Source organism: Musca autumnalis, unplaced genomic scaffold, assembly GCF_047663935.1.
Source record: "Musca autumnalis isolate F117 unplaced genomic scaffold, ASM4766393v1 scaffold_4, whole genome shotgun sequence".
NCBI lineage: Eukaryota > Metazoa > Arthropoda > Insecta > Diptera > Muscidae > Musca > Musca autumnalis.
In genome coordinates, this window is record NW_027411977.1 from 209,336,853 (window position 1) to 209,356,064 (window position 19,212).

The 19,212-nt window shown below is 37.2% G+C and overlaps 2 protein-coding genes across 13 annotated transcripts in view; one reads left to right on the forward strand and one right to left on the reverse strand.

The window, feature by feature from the left end:
- Positions 1–17,242, forward strand: part of LOC141402239 (sodium-independent sulfate anion transporter) — a 73,934-nt gene extending 56,692 nt beyond the window's left edge. For both annotated transcript variants that reach the window (XM_073983131.1, XM_073983130.1), the window contains exons 4-11: positions 6,553–6,638; positions 6,882–7,019; positions 7,186–7,740; positions 7,805–7,858; positions 7,922–8,095; positions 8,156–8,303; positions 8,368–8,547; positions 16,702–17,242. In XM_073983131.1, the coding sequence (XP_073839232.1) occupies positions 6,553–6,638; positions 6,882–7,019; positions 7,186–7,740; positions 7,805–7,858; positions 7,922–8,095; positions 8,156–8,303; positions 8,368–8,547; positions 16,702–16,796 (1,430 nt within the window). In that variant the 3' untranslated portion in view covers positions 16,797–17,242. The remainder of the gene's footprint in view (positions 1–6,552; positions 6,639–6,881; positions 7,020–7,185; positions 7,741–7,804; positions 7,859–7,921; positions 8,096–8,155; positions 8,304–8,367; positions 8,548–16,701) is intronic.
- A 191-nt stretch (positions 17,243–17,433) lies between these two features.
- rols (zinc-RING finger and ankyrin repeat domain-containing protein rolling pebbles) overlaps positions 17,434–19,212 on the reverse strand; it is a 256,019-nt gene continuing 254,240 nt past the window's right edge. For all 11 annotated transcript variants that reach the window (XM_073983117.1, XM_073983128.1, XM_073983119.1 and 8 more), the window contains one exon: positions 17,434–18,146. In XM_073983117.1, coding sequence (XP_073839218.1) covers positions 17,754–18,146 — 393 coding nt within the window. In that variant the 3' untranslated portion in view covers positions 17,434–17,753. The remainder of the gene's footprint in view (positions 18,147–19,212) is intronic.

Here is a 19,212-nt window from a genome sequence, read left to right on the forward strand (position 1 = left end):
AAGTGATTCGAAAGCAGGTCTTAAAGTGAACATGTATCCGAAATTTTGAGTGGGAGGTACCGGATGGAGTGGACAAATATAGTCCATATTTGAACCTGATCTATATCTGGTAGATATATTAGGATGTGTAAAGTATGGACCAATTCGGCCACTCTTTTCAAGAGTTATCGTACGCACAATTTTTCCGAACATTTTTGAACTTTTGTGGGGGAGGTACCTGAAGGAGTGGACCGATATGGCTTATCTTCGAACTTATACTATGTTTGGACAAAATATTACTAAGGCCAAACTTTGGACCGAATCGGCAGACCTGTTCGAGAGTTATTTTGCCCTCCAACCTCCTCACACGGTGTCATAGGGGTTTTTTGCAACTTTCAGGCTATTTTCTCAGGAAGTATGGACTTGCCCCTGATGAAACTTATACCGTCGTATGGAGGGCAGTGAATACAAGTTGCTAAAGCAAAAATCAAAGCGATTCGAGAGATGTTCCTAAACTGAACTTTTCCAAAATTTTGTGTGGGAGGTACCCGACGGAGTGAACCGATTGAGTCCATATTAAAACCTGATCTAAGTCTGGTACACGCTCCACGATGGGCAAAGTATGGACCAAATCGGTTACACCCTTCAAGAGTTATCGTGCGTACAAATTTTCCGAACATTTTCGAACTTTTGTGGGGGAGGTACCGGAAGGAGTGGACCGATATAGCTCATCTTCGAACTTAAACTAAGTTTGGACAAAAAAAATATTACGAAAGCCAAAATTTGAACCGAATCGGTTCATCCCTTCGAGAGTTATCGTGCGCTCCAGCCAGCCAGACAGACAGACAGACAGACGGACGGACATTGCTCAATCGACTCCAAATTGTCTGAAACACATTTCGTCCAAACATACTTGGGGTCTAAAACCATTATTTCGATAAGGCACATTTTGCCCGTATGAAAGTGTATATACCCTTCATAGCCTAAAGGCTGAGGGTATAAAAATAAATGACGATAGCTACGTCATTTATTCTAAACAACGCAAGAAAACACCATACTGTTATAAGCAGCCCTGTTTTTTTGTCATAAACTACCAAAAAATGCAACTGTTTTATGATGTCTTTGTTTATTTGTGTGTGTTGTAGAAAAACAAAAATACTCAAACGATGACAAAAGTGAAAATAAATGTTAAAAAACTTGCAAAAATTATGTTTTTTTGTTTTTAGAATTAATTTAAGTTATTTGATACACATTTGTGTTGTGAAATTCCTATTTCTCTGAATAAATATATTGTGTGCGTGTGTTTGTGTTATTGTATAAGTATCTATGTGCGATTGTGTGCGTAAGCAAATGACGCAAAAAAAACAGATGTAAATACACTTCATTTGATTCTAGGATTTCGTAAAACGAAATCATTATATGTGCATATGTAAATTGGACTTAACCCCCAGTTTTTGTAAAAATTTGTATTCTTCTCACACGAATTGTCAAATTTTGTAGATCGATTTACTCGCTTTAGCGCAAATGTAGAGCGCTGATTTTTAAATGAGGAATTCTTAATGATATATGGAACGGGTATACGAAAAATTAGATGTGTATGTCATCTGGGGGCTGAGCTATGAATGCCTAAATTATTACGAATATAGACGAACGAACAAAAATAAGTTACAAAAACTGGGGGTAAGTGTAGTATTTCTTTTCATGTACCCTTTCATGTTTGTTTTGATAGTTCAATGACGTCATTTCTGTTTTTTGATTCTCTTATGTTTACAGTTGTTGCCAGATTTTCTAAACAAATCGACAACGAGAAGGCATTGACTAATTCCGTAAAAATACGAACTCTGTAGAAACGCCAGTCGTAGACTGTTAAGGTAGAAACACAATGACTTTTGTTGCTTGCTTCACGCTCAACTTCATGTAAATAAATAAAGGCCAGGTACTACCTAATTCAAATGCGATTTTGGATTTCCTTATTCTTTTACACACACTCAGGCTTGGATAAGCATGAATTTCTCATTGTGTTCTCACCTTTACATATCCGAATGATTACTCGATTAGGTGTCAAGACCTTTCGTTGATGTACTTTCAAAAGGTTTAATTCCTACATAGATGATCTTATTGCCCACATTCGAGCGAAGAATAACCCAATCCATCAAAATTCTGTTGAAGGCGCAGGTAGAACTACTTACTACTCGAAGATTCTCGGGGTGGCATTCAATATAATTTTTAAGACATCCGTGCATCCCAAAGCTATCATTGGCAAATTGAAATGTTGTTGTTGTTGTAACAGTGTTTGTTATTCACGGTGCGCCTTTACTAATTTTAAATGGAAGGTGCTTACACCTGGGAAGTTTTTGCAGATTCTGAAACTAGAATGCTCACAGATGAGAAATATCAAGAAACAAAAAAATCGCCGGAGGGATTTTCAAATAAATCGCGATTTAATTTTACATGTTTAGGGGTTCTTTAGGTCTTCACGATTTTGCTTGGAAACCGCGGGTCCTATGTAAATGGGCCGAAAGAAAATTTTGTAGCTGTGAAAATTCTCCACAAGATTGACCTCCATATTATTTTCGTAGGTTTTATCGTTTTTGACATATAGAAGTTCAAATTGAGACAATGCACTGACTGTATCGCCTCCTTATAAAACAATGTCATTACTGCAATTTCCCAAATTAAACTTATATACCTTGAAAATGGTAAAACCTACGAAAAAATAAATCATCCAATCTTGTACAGAATTTTCAGAGCTTTAACTTTTTTTTAGTCCCATTTTGATATGACTTGCGGTTTCCAGGCAAAATCTTAAAGACTTAAGATAAAAACCTAAAAATTCGAACTGAACCTCTATATCTCAAAAATGGTAAAACCTACGAAAAAACCTAAAGGTCAGTCTTGTAGAGAATTTTCACAGCCACAACATTCTCATTAGACTCATTTCGATACGACCCCTAAAATTGTGAATTTTGATCGCGATTTATTTAAAAATCTCTCCGGCGATTTTTTCTGATTTTTTTTATTTTTCTTATCTATGAACATTGCTGTTTCAGAATCAGCGAAATCTTCCCATGTGTAAGCGGTTTTCATCAAAAGTTAGTTAAGGCGCACTGAGCATGATATTGTTTTATAAGGAGGCGATACAGCCAGTGCATTGTCTCAATTTGAACTTCTATATCTCAAAAACGGTAAAACCTACGAACATATCATAAAGGTCAATCTTGTGGACAATTTTCACAGCTACAACATTTTCCGTAGGGCCATTTGCATAGGACTAGCGGTTTCCAAGCAAAATCGTGAAAACCTAAAGAACCCCTAAAAATGTGAACTTAAATCGCGATTTATTTGAAAATCCCTTCGTCGATTTTTTTGTTTCTTGAGATTTCTCATCTATGAGCATTGTAGTTTCAGAATCTGCAAAAACTTCCCAGGTGTAAGCACCTTCCATTTAAATTTGGTTAAGGCACACCGTGTATTATGTTTGTATGTTCGTTCTTTTGTTCAATCTGGCTCTGGGTCTATCTCCAGTTCCAGGAAAGTGGCTGCTTCGATGGGATGTAACCACAGATCCTCTGGAGTTAGATGAGTAGGGTTGGCTGGGCAGTTGAAAAGGTGTTTTGCGTCGTGCGGGCCCATGCCACATACTGGGCGGATGTCTTGCACGGCGCGGTCGATTTCTGCCCAATACGAATTTAGGCGACTGCAATATCCCGAGCGTAGTTGAGCCAAAACTACTCTAGTTTGTCGTGGAAGCTGACGCTCCTCAGCTGCAATAGATGGGGGATGTATTTCGAGGACTTCATTCACACTATAACTGCGTAAGGCCTTGGCAACTGCATCCGTGTGAATACTATTTAAACCTGCTTGATACGCTTGTTGATCTAGGGGTTCTCTCCTGTATCGTTGGACCCCTCCCTCTAGAGCATGGATATCCTTCCTGATCTGCCTGTATGTGCTGGGCCTACTCACAAGATCGTGATTGGGATGGCTCACACGGTAACATCCAAGCAGGTACTGCAACGAAAGCATCTCATTGTGTTGCTTTACTGGAAGAATATTTGCCTCCTCATGTAGATGGTCTGGCAAGTTTGAATCTTTTTCCCAATTCGTATCACATAATCTCGGGGACCAGACTTGCGCCGCATAGCTTACCACAGACCGACCTATCGCGTTATATGTGGTCAACAAGGTTTCTTTATCTGCACCCTAAGTGCTGCCGGCAAGGGACTTGAGGACCTTGTTCCTACCTTTCAGTTTGTCGCAGATAGCTGTGGCGTGCGCGCACGAAGTGAAAGTAGTGTCGAATGTGACCCTTAAAATTTTGGGGCAGTTTGTGGTCGGAATTCTGCTACCGTCGACCACGACATTCAATTCTCTTCCAAACTGCGCTGTCCATGTGGTGAACGGAGTGGCTGTTGATTTTGTGGCGGAAATCTGCATATTCATCGAATGGAAAAAGGTGGTAAGATCGGTTAAATAGTTGTTCAGTCTCTCACAGATGTCATCAGGATAGGTACCCGATTCCAGGAATGTGCAATCATCCCCAATAGAGTTGGGTAATCTAGTTCCTAGTTCCTTGTACTAGTTCTAAAACGTATGAGTAACATCAATAAATATAACGTGTGATAGTAAGTATACGCAGTTTGTTCAAAGAAAAAATGTGGGCCATTGGAACTGCGAAGTGAACGAGATAGTTCCATATAGTTCCTTTGGCACAACTCTAATCTGCATACGTTACGATCTCGATGCCGTCTGGAGGGGGCGGAATACTGGAGAGGTAGAGGTTAAACAGTTCCGGAGATATCACCCCAACTTGGGGAACTCCCTGTTTCACTCTACGGGGTTTGGACTTCTTGTTCCTGAATTCCACGTACGACTATCCAACGTTTCAAGCTTGGCCGGAGGGTTGTCTGCTCAATGTCCTCAAACAGCGTGGAGTGCCTGACTGTATCAAAGGTAAAGCGCCACCATCACTGTTCTATCGCACGGCCGTCTCTGGTTGAGTCCTTGACAAATATGTGTGGTAATGGCGTGCAGAGCAGTTGTCGTGCTGTGCTCCTTACGGAATCCATGCTGGTGATCGGCAACTTGATAGCTATTTCTGATACTGGGGAGGACTAAGGCCTCAAGGATCTTTGCTACGGGCGACAAAAGCGAAATCCTTGCCGGGCTTCCGTAGTGGCACCACCCTGCCCATTTTCCAGACTTCGGGAACAATGAGGGTGGATAGCGACAAGTTGAGAAGTTTAGTGAGATACTCCGCTCCTGGATCATCCAGCTGCTTCAGCATTACCATGGAGATTGCATCAGGGCCCAACGCTTTAGATGATTTAGCGTTCCTGACAACAATTGAATTGTTTCCAATTGAAATGTAGGAAATCGATTACCTTAGGATACACACAAAGAAACCTCATCTAATACGTTAGGTCAGTCTGTGGTAAGATGTGGTAAACTATTGAAGCATTTAATGAGAAGACGAGGATCCCTCTTGTACCTCCATTACCGTGCATCGATTACCACATAGATTAGCTTCACTTTTTGAAAAATCTTAAAATTAAGTGTCAAAGAACTTGATATATGTACGTAGTCATAACTTTTTATATCTATAATAACTTTCTTGAATAATAAACATTAGCACCGTTAAATGGCAAATACACAGATATACAATGGCAAACATACTTTACATCATCATGTATCTCCATTTTGCGTTTTTCGTAATTCGAATAATTTCAGTTTAAATTCGAGACATTTCACTTGTAATTTGAGACTTGAGAAAATACTTAAACCGGCGACAAAGATTCTTCCAGTACGGTAACACCATGACATGCTCTCGTTGCAGTACTTACTCGGCTGTTACCGTAATGCTAAGTTTACATTTACGAAATCCACTCGATTTCAACTGTCAAATCCATAGCTCAAACGTCAAATGAAATTTCATCTTGATTTCATTTGACGTTTAACCTATGGATTTGACAGTTGAAATCGAGTGGATTTCGTAAATGTAAACATAGCATAAGGGCCTTCCTTATCACCAAATTGAGGGGAAGTACCTCCCGTACCACAGATGCATTCATATTTTTTCAGTAATTCGGTCATGTCGCCTTATATGTAAATGTCTCTATCTTTGAATCCAGGCATTTCAAATGTACATAAATATTTATATATGCACGTTTCCGGAATTCATTATTTTTGAAATCATAAACTGAGATATCTTGAAAATTATTTTTCATTTGATTTTATAACCTTCAAGTTCGCGACGAAGCATATCGGTGGCGGTTACAGTTTCCGTATAGCACCAAACTAGATTTATCCACACACTTTTTTATAGCTAGATTACATTTTGCGATCTCTAATTTGAGTTTGATTAGTAAAAAACACTCATCGAGGTAAACGAACTTACAACACAAATCAATAAAACTTAATAAAACTTCTATATCCAATAGTGTAAAATCTTTACAAGGTACCTTCTATTATACGCCTCCGAACGTACCAGTTTTGTTTCAGAAAATAAATATTTTTCTCTGTGTGTACAAAATGCCTCATTATTAACATACACAATTCTTGGCATACTTTTAGGCGCTTTGGTTGATTTAATATCTTTACCTGTTACGGTTGGTTTCACGTCGGCCACGGCTGTCATTATTGGAACATCACAAATAAAGGTAAGTTGTTTGATGCGAATACGTTTATAAGGAACTAACGGTTAGGTTAATACAAACTACCGGCCATAAAAAAATTAAAACAATCGCTGTGGCCTTCTTATTAAAAGTTACAAATCGTTTACTTTATTTCATCAACCGTGTGCTATAGACAAAATATTTGGTCACAATGAGTTCCTTATAACCATATTTGTCTATATTCAATTTCGTTTTATTTCATGTTTAATTATTATTTTTTATTTTTAGGGTCTTCTTGGCTTACGTGGTGGTTCTGGTTCAGGTTTCATGAACACCATGAAATCAGTGTTTCTCAATTTGGATAAAATTCGAATTGGAGACTTTAGTTTAGGTGTAACTGCCATTGTTATATTGTTACTATTAAGGGTGAGTAGAGGAGCGTTTGACTATAATCTTATATAATGATAGAGTTCATTATTTCGTCCAACAAGTTGAGATAAGTGCCTTGTCACAATAATAAACCCTAGTCTAAACGTAAATCTAGTATTAATTTGAAAGCCAATTGATTATCTGCTTTCCGCCTTCCTTTCAGAAACTAAAAGACTTAAAACTACAAAATGCCAATAAATTCGTGAAAAGTTTCCTTTGGATTGTTGCCACCGGCCGGAATGCGCTAGTTGTACTAATCAGCAGTACAATTGCCTATTACACATGTCAAAATAAAGACTCCTGTCCATTGATATTAACGGGTAAAGTGAAATCTGGTTTACCTGATTTTCAATTACCCCAATTTCAAACGACCATACTAAGTGCGAATGGTACGGAGGTACAACAAAATTACTCGGCAATGTTCGAGGAATTGGGTCCTTCAATGATAATCCTCCCCATAATTGCAGTGCTGGGAAATGTTGCAATATCTAAGGCATTTGGTGGTGCTGGAATTTCTCCGACAAGGGAGCTTGTGGCACTATCATTGAGTAATATTTGCGGTTCATTCTTTTCATCAATACCCGTGACGGGATCATTTTCCCGCTCGGCGGTAAATCATGCAAGTGGTGTAAAGACTCCAATTGGTGGCTTCTATACCAGTGCATTGGTTTTATTGGCTTTGGGCCTGCTAACGCCATATTTCCAATATATACCCAAGGTAAGTTTATAAGTAAATCTTATTTAAATTACATTTACATTACATAATGATGTTTTACTTTAAGGCTTCGCTGAGTGCGGTCATTATATCGGCGGTGATTTTTATGATTGAATTTGAGGTTAGTTTGAATTAACTACTTTCTAGAGATTATAGAATGAAATGAAAATATTTTGCCTTTCAGGTTATCAAACCCTTGTGGCGTTGCAGTCGCCGTGAGCTATTACCCGGTGCCATTACATTTGTGGTAAGTCTGGCAGTGGGTGTGGAAATTGGCCTACTATTGGGTGTGGGTGCTGATGTGGCCTTTTTGGTGTATCGTGTGGCCAGGCCGGTGTTAACTGTGAATAAATTAAGTGTAAGTATTAAAATAAATTAAAACAAACACAACTCAATAAAACATTTTCCTTTCTTACAGACCACCCATGGAATTGCTTATATCCTAATAAGACCCAAACATAGTTCATTGTATTTCCCTGCCATTGAATGGGTAAGAACGGGCATTTCAAAGGCTTTGGAGACCCACGGTTCAGCTCCTGTTATTTTGGATTGTTCCAACGTCCACGGTTTGTCTTAGTTGTTGTAATTTTGTTTTGATAATTTAATTGTGTGTTTGTTTGTTGTTTGCAGATTTTGATTTCACTGCGGGCCGTGGTATTGGTGATCTGAACAAGGAATTGATACGCATGAATGTTCCATTGTTCTTGCTGAAGGCTTCCAAGGAAATTGTTGTAATTCTTAAGGAATCCACCAATGCTGATATACCTACACTGGAGAATCCTGATGATTTGGAGACTGTGCTGGAACAGAGTAAGTAGGGGAGCAATATTTTGCCGGTGTTCATCATGTATTACTTGGAAGAACTACCAGCGTAACATACAATCTGAAATTGCTAATATACAGGAAACAATTTAATCGGCATGCTGGGAATTTTTATTGCTTTTTATTGCACAGTACCGCAATGCTTCTATTTTTCTTGCCGCCAGAAACAAAAATACAGTAAAATTTTTCGCATTGTCAAAAAATCTAAATCCTTCCCAGAATGAGATTTTCACTTACATCACTTTATCGTATTTTTTTCAATTGTCAGAGAATTTGCAACATTCTTGGAACAAAAAATTTCACATTGGTCCTCATTTTACTGTCCTAATAAAACCTAACCACATTTACCGTGGTTTTTAATCGGACATAACCCAACTTTTTATACCCTCAGCATTTATGCTAACGAAATAATAGTTTTAGACCCAAAGTATGTTTGGACGAAATGTGTTTTAGACAATTTGGAGTCGATTGAGCAATGTCCGTCCGTCTGTCTGTACTGTTTGGCTGGCTGGGCCGCACGATAACTCTCGAACGGATCAACCGATTCGGCTTACGCAATATTTCGTTCAAACTTAGTTTAAGTTCGAAGATGGGTTATATCGGTCCACTCCTCCCGGTACCTCCCCCACAAAACTTTGAAAATGTTCGGAAAATGTGTGCGGCCGATTACTCTTGAAAGGAGTATCCGATTTGGTCCATACTTTGCACAACATGAAATATCTACTAGACTTAGATGAGGTTCCAATATGGCCTCAATCGGTTCACTCCTACGGGTACCTCGCACACAAAATTTCGGAGAAGTTCAGTTTAGGACCTGTTCTTGAATCGCTTCGTTTTTTGTTGTATCAACTTGTATTCACTTCCCCCATACGACGGTACAAGTTTCATCAGTGGCAGGTCCATACTTCCTGAGAACATAGCCTGAAAGGTGCAAACAACGCCTGTGACGCCGTGTGTAGTTGTTGAAGCTCAAGATAACTCTCGAAAGGATCTGCCGATAATTTGGCCTTCGTAATATTTTGTGAAAATATAGTTTAAGTTCAAAAATAAGCCATATCGGTCCACTGCTTCGGGTACCTCTCCACAAAAGTTCAAAAATGTTCGGAAAAATCGTGTGAACAATAACTCTTGAAGGGAGTGACCGATTTGGTCCACAATTTACACATCGCAATATATCTACTAGATATAGATCATGTCCGAATAAGGACTGTATTTGTTCACTCCTTCAGGTACCTCCCACACAAAATTTCGGATAAATTCACTTTAATACCTGCTCTCGAATCACTTCGATTTTTGTTGAAGCAACGTGCATTCGCTGTCTCCATTACGGCGATAAAATCTTTATCAGGGGCAAGTCCATACTTCTTAAGAAAACAGCCCGAAAAGTGTAAAAAATCCCTATGTCACCATATGTAGTGACATGTGCGCATGGCAACTCTCGAAGCTTTGAGCTTTTATCCTAGTCCATATTTTTGTAGGGAAGTTCATACGCCCAAAATTTGAAACCCCTCACACAGGCTGAGGGTATATCTCTGTCGGCAAAGCCGAGTGATACTTTTTTTACTTGTTTTTTTTACTAATTTCTGCTAAAACTTAACCTACTTTTTCATGATTTTTTTAATCGGACCTAACCCAACTTTTTTCACATTTTTTACTTTAATCTTATATTTGACATTGTGAAAGAATCTTAAAGCTTTCTGTAAAACAATCCACACAAGAACACATTTTGATAGCCTGTTGAAACCTAACCTAACTTTTTTTTAATAATATATGTATCTAAATCTAAAAACAACCTGTAAAAGAAATTCCCACAAAGGATCTCAGTTTGCTAAGTTGATAAAACCTAACCTAACTTTTTCGTAGTAATTAATTTAACCTAACCCAACTTTTTTATGTAATTTTCAACTTTAAAATAATTTTTTACATTGTCAAAGAATTTAAATCCTTCCTGTAAAACAAATTTTCACATAGGACCTTATTTAAGTAGTCTTTTAAAACATAACCTAACTTTTGAGATTTTTAATCGAACCTAACCCTACTTCTTCATTATACCCTCCACCATATGAAGGGTATAATTAAATTTGTCATTCCGTTTGTAAAACATCGAAATATTCGTCGGAGACCCGATCAGCATAAAATTCTATGCCGTCTGTCTATCCGTCTGTCTGTTGAAATCAAGATACAGCTCGCAAATTTTAAGATGGAGCGTCAAAATTTGGCACAGAAGTTTTTATTACTTCCAGGATGGTTGGTATTGAAAATGGGATATATCGGTCCACGTTTTGATATAGCCACCATAGAACGGTACCTCCTGATTTTCGGTATTTTGAAGGTTTTAGCTTCATTATCTCACCGAAATGGCTGAAATTTGGTACTTAGTCTACGTTGGTGGTATAAAACTTTCCCCCAGAACTTTGTCGGTATCGGTCCATGCCTTCATATAGCCCACATAGAACGGTACATCCCGATTTTTGGTATTTTGAACGTTGTGGCCTCAATATTCCACCGAAATGGCTGAAATTTGGTATTTAGTCTTCTAAGAGTTATAAAATATTCCAGAAGAGTATTAACAGTATAGGTCCACGTCTTTCTATATCCCCATAGAAGCGTACTTCTTGACTTTCGGTATCTTTTAAGTTTTAGCCACATTATCTTACCGAAATATAGGAATATTGGTATTCTTTGAGTCTAAAAACTTTCCGTCAGAAATTTGTCGGTATAGATCGACGTTTTGAAATAGCCCCATAGAACGGTGCCTCACATTGTTTTACCGAAATTTCTGAAATTTAGTATTATGTCTTCTTCATACACGAAAGGAAACTAATTATTCCATTCTACTTCAATACAACTTGTGGTGGAGGGTATAAAAAGTTCGGCCCGGCCGAACTTAACGCCGTTCTTCCTTGTTCAATATATTAATTTAATATAATTTTTGACATTGTCAGAGAATCTAAAATAATTCTGTAATTAGAAATTTTCATATAGGCACATATTTTGCTATCCTTACAATACCTAACCTAGGTTAGGTTAGGGGATGTGCAGCCACTAACTTGTGACTGCGTCACTCGGAGACGGTGGAAAGTGAACACCTACTAACCTATGCCGTCTACGAGCCAGGGCTGGACAACGACACAGGATGTGCTCGATCGTCTCTAACTCCTCCTCATCCCCACAGAGTCTGCAGTAGTCAGTAACATCCTCATCCCATTTGATGGTATGGGCCCTGATATAGCAGTGTCCAGTAATGACTCCCGTCGTTACTCTAACTTCAGCTTTACTCAAATTCAACAGAGAGTTCGTTCTTTTGACTGACAGAGACGGCAATATGAATCTTACCACAATGCACCTAGTTTCATTATGCCACAATTCACTGGCTCTTTCGTCAGAGAACGTTTCAATTTTTTGAATGAAATGACAAATGGGTGGTCTAGCTAATTCGTCTGCTCTTTCATTACCCAGATAGTCGCGGTGTCCTGGTACCCAGCATAGCCGGAAGCCGTTAGTTAGCGTTTCCAAGGCTGATCTACACTTAAGGACGACATCGGATTTGATGTTGCAGGATTTGATGGCTTTAAGAGCCGCTTGACTATCCACAAAGATAGTCACCGGTTCAAAGATTTCTGCATCCAAACTTTTTATCAATTCCGCTGCCTTCCAAATCGCGAAGATTTCAGCCTGGAAGACACTACAGTTGCTGTCTAGCCTGTAGGTGTACTCAAGAGATAGCCTTTCACAGTAGACGCCAGCCCCGGTACATTCCTCCATCTTGGAACCATCTGTATAAAAAGCCAGACCGTCCAGAGGGGTGTTACTGCGGTTCCAGTCGTCTCTACTAGGTATAACGATGACTGGTGATATATAGTCGCTCAGTTTTCCGCGTTGGTTCACATTTATGCCTGATTCGTTCAGGATACATCCATGACCATAGGTACAACCGCGCCAGAGATCCTGTTCATGCAGCCGTAGGGCACTGCGAGTTGCCTGACACTTAATGCTGAGACTCAGTGGTTTTAAGTTCAGCATTGCGTTCAGAGCAGCCTATGGTGTGCTCCTGGTGGCTCCAGTTATGAGAATCGAGGGAGCTCTTTGTACCTTGTCAAGCCTACCGGATGTCGATTTTTGGCGCAGTGAGTACCACCAAACATAGGATAAGATGGGTCTAACCACGGTGTTATACAACCAGTGTATAATCGATGGGCTTAGGCCCCAACTTTTCCCAATGGAATTCTTACATGAATAAAGTGCAATCAATCCTTTCTTCGCCCTTTCCTCAGCATTCCTGTTCCTTCGCAATTGACAGTCCAGGATAGTGCCGAGGTACTTTGCCTCGGGCGAGAGTTGAAGCTGCACTCCATCCAGTTTTGGTGGTACAAAAACGCCGAGCTTACGCTTTCTCGTGAACATTACCAGTTCTGTCTTGGTTGGGTTTACTCCAAGGCCATTGGCCTTAGCCCAGCGCGACAGCGTCGATAATGCTCTTTGCATAAGCTCCGAAATGGTTGACGGAAACTTACCGGAAATCAGTAGTACAACGTCGTCCGCATAGGCAACAACTTTTATACCTTGATTGTCCAGATCAGTCAAAATATTGTTTATAACAAGTAGCCACAGTTACGGTGAGAGCACCCCTCCTTGGGGGTGTCTCTAGTTACTGTTTTCCTAATTTTTGTCTCCCCAATGCTGGAGTTTATAATTCTGCTTTCTAGCATATTAGTTATCCAGCAAGTTAGAGGTTCAGGTGTGTTAATCTTCTTAAGTGAGCGTTTTATGGACTCAAGTTCTACGTTGTTAAAAGCTCCTTCTATGTTCAGAAAGGCCGCCAAGGTAAAGTTTGAGTTTTCCATATTCCTCTCAATGAAGCCAACCACCTCATGCAAGGAGAACTTCACAGACTTGCCTTTAATATAGGCGTGTTGTGAGTTGCTTATAGAGGCGGTGTCTACATGGCTCCTTATCTCCAGATCGATCAGTCTTTCGAGAGTCTTAAGGAGAAAGGATGATAAACTGATGGGTCTGTAGTCCTTTGGTGCAGAGTGACTAGGTTTTCCCGCGTTGGGAATGTAAGTAACTTTTACCTTTCTTTTACCTAACCTAACTTTTCATGTTTTTTGTTATTTTTTGTTCGACCTAGCCCATTTTTTCATTATTTTTTTACTTTAATTCTCTGTCAAAGAAAAATTTTTCTGCAAAAGAAATATCATAATAGGCCCCATTTTACTAGCCTAATAAAAACTAACCTAACTTTTCGTCACTATTTTAATCCGATCTATCCCAACTTATTTATTATTTTTGTTTTGTTTTTATTCTATACCATGGTGCATGGTAGAACAAATACAAGGTAAAGTTAATACTACAACAAATACAACTCGAACAACAACCACAAAGGAATTTGTTTTTGTTTGTAACGTTACTGCCAGTTGTATTTGTAAACAAAACAAGGAAATGTCTATAAATTATTGGAAATTAAAAAACTAATAATTTTTCACATTTGGTTGAATATTTTGGAAAACATGAATGAAATTCACACAGTGGTGATTGTGTGGGTTCGTATCGTCGGCTTTCCTTTTTCAAAAAGCATCTTGGTCAGTAAGCTCGTCTCTAACGAGAAATTGATTAAAAAAATTAATAAAAAATGACCTTCGCCTAATAGGCAAAATTTTCAAATAAAAATAAAAATCAGCTTGAGCCAGGCTGGGGTTCGAACCCACGTCCTTGAAAAACACATGGAAAAAAGTGTTGTCACGGCGTGTTAGAGTTCAGAACCAAACTCATAACTTTCAAAGGCTACGCTAAGCGTTTGTCATGAAAGCCATACAAAGATTTGAACAAAAAATTCAACTTTGTAAAAAAAACAACTTGCATTTGAAAGAGGAAATAAGTTAGAGGATAGCGAAGCCGCCCCACAGTCGATGTGTCTGAGGAGCCTTCCTAAACCAAAGGCGAAACATGCATGTCACACAGTGGTGATTGTGTGGGTTCGTATCGTCGGCTTTCCTTTTTCAAAAAGCATCTTGGTCAGTAAGCTCGTCTCTAACGAGAAATTGATTAAAAAAAATTAATAAAAAATGACCTTCGCCTAATAGGCAAAATTTTCAAATAAAAATTCGTTACATTTTCAATTTGTATGTTTCCACATCATTCCACTAAATGCATAAATTCTCGCAGAAAGTAGAATTCTTGCAGAAAAGTTTGGGGTCGCTGGAAATTCATAGAAAAAGGAGAAGCTGTTTCAATGTTTTGTTTTAGAAATCAAAGAAGCACATGTTTATTAGGGCTTTATTTTTTTAAATTTTAACAAAATACCTCACATATTAACAAACGTTGTATCGGCTCTACAAGCGGGGATTTAATTAATCGTTCGAATTTGGAGGAGGTTACATATCATTGATATGAAGAAGTCTTTCTGGGAAATGGTTTTTTCCCAATTAAAATTTTTTTTATCAAAAAATATATGTCCCTAATGTACATCGAAATAGAAATAAATGTATAAAATGTCATATGAAATTTGGCACTAATGGGTACTTTACACGGTATGTTTTTACATATGAGTTGTCACTTGCATATACATTTTGTATTGGAGAAGTGACAACTCATATGTAAAAAACATACCATGTAAAGTACCCATAACGTTACAACCCAGTTCAGTCAGCTGTGTATTGCTGCTACCTTTTCTTATTCTACCATGACCATGGTGTAAGTCCCAATTTACATTGGGCGAGTTTACTTGCGGCAATTGTCATTTTGTGGGAGAGAGAGGTGAGGCATATGGTAACCCTTTGCCTCTCAGCACCCTCTCTCACCTACAAACTGACAATTGCCGCAAGTAAACTCGCCTAATGTAAATTGGGACTAAGAAAGAAGGTGATACAATAATACCAACTGATGTCTTCATTTGCTGTCAAAACATATGTTCAATCAAAAATAAATAACAAATATTTCGCTTCTATAAAAAATATTTGTGTACAACATCTTTGTTTAAGCTTCGCGAATAATACTTTAACGTTTTCTTCTAACTTTTGTGGATATTTCGCGCAAAAAAAAATTGACAGCAAATGAAGACTACAACCTAACGTCAACTATTGGATCACCTTGTTAAATTCGCCTTGTTCTATACATTACATTGGCAAATTGGCCTGATTTTTGTAGCAAGTTAAAACCTAAACTTACTTTCCGTGGGTTTCAATCGAACCTAACCCAACTTTTTTACTGAATTGTGTACCTTTATATGGTTTTTAACATTACCAAAGAATCTAAAACCTTCCTCTAACAGAAATGTTCACATGGGACTACATTTTCTATCCTGATAAAACCTAACCTCACATTTCGTGGTTTTTAATTGAATCTAACCGACATTTCGTGGTTGTTAATTGAACCTAACCCAACTTTTTCGATTAATTTTTGTATTTCAATTCCAAGGGTGCCACCGTGGTGCAATGGTATGTACACCCGCTTTGCACGCAGAAGGTTATGGGTTCGATTCCCCGGATAGGCAACATCAACTTTTCAACGGTGGCAAAATACCCCACAGTAATGTTGGCGACATTTCCTGAGTATTTCAGTAATGTAACACTTCTCTACATGTGGTGTCTTAGGACACGCCGTTTGGACTCGGCGATAAACTGTAGGTCCCATATCATTGAACTAATATGAATCGGGGTACACTCATTGATATGAGAGAAGTCTCCCTTGTCCCGCCTGGGATGTTTGTGGAACAATAATATATATTTCAAATTCAACATATAACCTCATATTGGTAGTCTGTTAAAACCTAACCTAACTTTTGTGATTTTTAATCGAAACCAACCCTACGTTTTAATTCAATCTTCTAATTTAATTTAATTTTTTTACATTTTCAGAGAATCTAAAACAATCCTCTAATAGAAATTTTTACATAGGCACAAATTTTGCTATTAACCTATCCTTTCCTTTAATTTTACATTCTCAAAAAATCTAAAACCTTTCTGTCTAAGAATCGAACCCCCTAATTTTAAGAAATGTTCACATTGGTTCACCCAGTTTACTATCCTGCGGAAACCCTACCCAACTTTTCGGAGTTTTTTGCGACAAAGCCGAACTACTCCTTTTACTTCCTTTTATTTACTTTGTGATGAAATTTTAATTATTTTTAATTTTTTTTTTCAGGTCCGGATTATGAGCCCTATCTACAAGTAATGGTACCCTTGGTAGCAAATCTCAATCACAGCTCTACGGATTTGGATCATGATAAAAAGAATTGAAATGACTAGACTTCTCCCTCTCACGCTCTCTCAAAAACCAAGGCTTAACTTGTTGATGATATCCATGTCAAAATCAAATGAGACTAAATGCTGTTTTAAGTATTTCCCCCTCCCCCACACACACGCTAACTGTAATTATCTCCCTTTACAAGATGCATATGTTATTATATATAGTAAATTATATATGAATTTATATACAATTGGTGTGCTATTTAATATAACCACAAATTCCATACACAAGACCCCAATTTATAAATGAATTTAGACAATATTTTAAATTAAAAACAATGAAAAAATTAATTTTTAATTTTTTGCACAAACTTTTTTTATTTTCCATTTTTGTTGTTTTTTTTTCTTCGCTTAGTCTAAGATAAAAATTCCATTTGTTTTTAATATTTTTATAATAATAATTCATAATTATAAAATTAAAATGTATGCATGAAAAACTCGTGTATTTATTATATAATAAAAAAATATTATGTATAATAAAATATTATTTAAAAATATAAAAAAAAACTTAATTGCTGTATTGTGTGTTTTTGTATTCGAACTATTTTGAAACTTTTAAACTTTATATAGTAATAATAATAAAAATAATAATAATGCAACTATGTGTATATATAAACAACTCATAATATATTTTAAAATACAATAGAATAATTTATTATAAATATTAATTTAAAACGAAAAAGGGGGGGTTTAAGCATATAACACAAATTAAAATATTAAACTCACAAATAAATACAAAAAAACATGGGGTGGTTGCATTTAAAAACAATAATTATTATGATAAGTTTTATAAGTAAATATGTATGTATATAACTGCCAAATGTGTGTATTTTCAAATCGTAATTCGCATTTCGTTAAGTTTGTAGTTTGTAGAACTTTACATTATCTCTCTTTGAGATTCAAAGGCACCTCTTTTTGTCTTTGAAGGCTTTTCGCTCTCTTGCACATTTACAAATCCGTTATCTCATGCTGAGATTCAAAGGCACCTCCTCCTGCTCCCGCTCCTCCTGCTTCAATTAAGGCTGTTGTTGTCATTGTTGTTATACCACTACTGCCACCGCTTACTTCGTAACCAGACGAAGTGGACGAGGATGTTTGCTGATTTCTACCCTCGTTTGTAATGCGTTGCAGTAGTTCAGCCTGTATACGTTTCAAGACTTCAATGACCTCATTAAGCACCCCACTTTGGGCAGCCTTTTGCATGGCCTCATTGGCATCGGCAAGAGCCTCGTTTATATCTCCATGTTCCATACGTGCCTTGGCACGGGCATAATAACCTTCATAGCTAGTGGGTTTTTGCGTAATAGCCTGCGAAGCTAAATCTATTGATTCATCAAGTTCCTGTAAAGAGAAGGAGAGAGAGAAAGAAGAGAAGGAGATTATTATTAAGAAGTATTAGAAGGAGTAATGTCGAAATATGACCACATTTTGCTCGACTGAGAAAACCTAACCCAACTTTTTCTAAATTTTTTCTTAATACAACTTTTGTCTTTATTTTTTAAATTTAATTTTATATAAATAAATAATCTAAAACGTTTCTTCAAAAGAAATGTCCAAACATGACCTCATTTTGATAGACTGAGAAAACCTAAGCTAACTTTTGTGATTTTTAATCGCATCTAACCCAACTTTTTCCAACTTTAATTGTCAAAGGACCTAAAAATTTCTGCAAAACAAATGTCTTCATAGGGCCTCATTTTGATAGCTTGGTAAAATCTAACCTTTTTGTAGTTATTAATGAACCTAACCCTACTTTTTTAACATTCCACTTTTATATAATTTTGGACATTGTCTAAGAATCTAAAACCTTCCTGTAACAGAAGTGTTCACATAGGACTACATTTTGCTGTCCTGATAAAACTTAACCTAACTTTTCGTGGTAATTAATCGAACCCAATCCAACTTTTGTATTTAATTTTCAAATTTAAAACCAATTTTTTTGTATTGTCGATGAAACTAAAACCTTTAACCGAAGAAACTAAAACCTTTAAAAGAAATTTGTACATATGTAGGTCCATAGGTCGCTATCCTGATAAAACCTAACCTAACATTTCGTGGTTATTAATCGAACCTAACCCCACTTTTTATTAAAATTTTCTACTTTAATATAATTTTTTAAAATCGTTTTTTAAAATCGTTAAAGAATCTAAAAACTTATCTTAAAGGAAATGTTCACATAGGTCCACATTTTGTTATTCCGATCAAACCTAACCTAACTTTTCGTGGTTATTAATCAAACTTAACCCAACTTTTTTATTTAATTTTCCAATTTAATACAATTTGTTGTATTGTCCAAGGATCTAAAACCTTCCCGTAAAAGATATTTTCACATAGGACCACATTTTGCAATCCTGTTAAAACCTAACCTAACTTTTCGTGTCAATTAACCGAACCTAACCCAACTTTT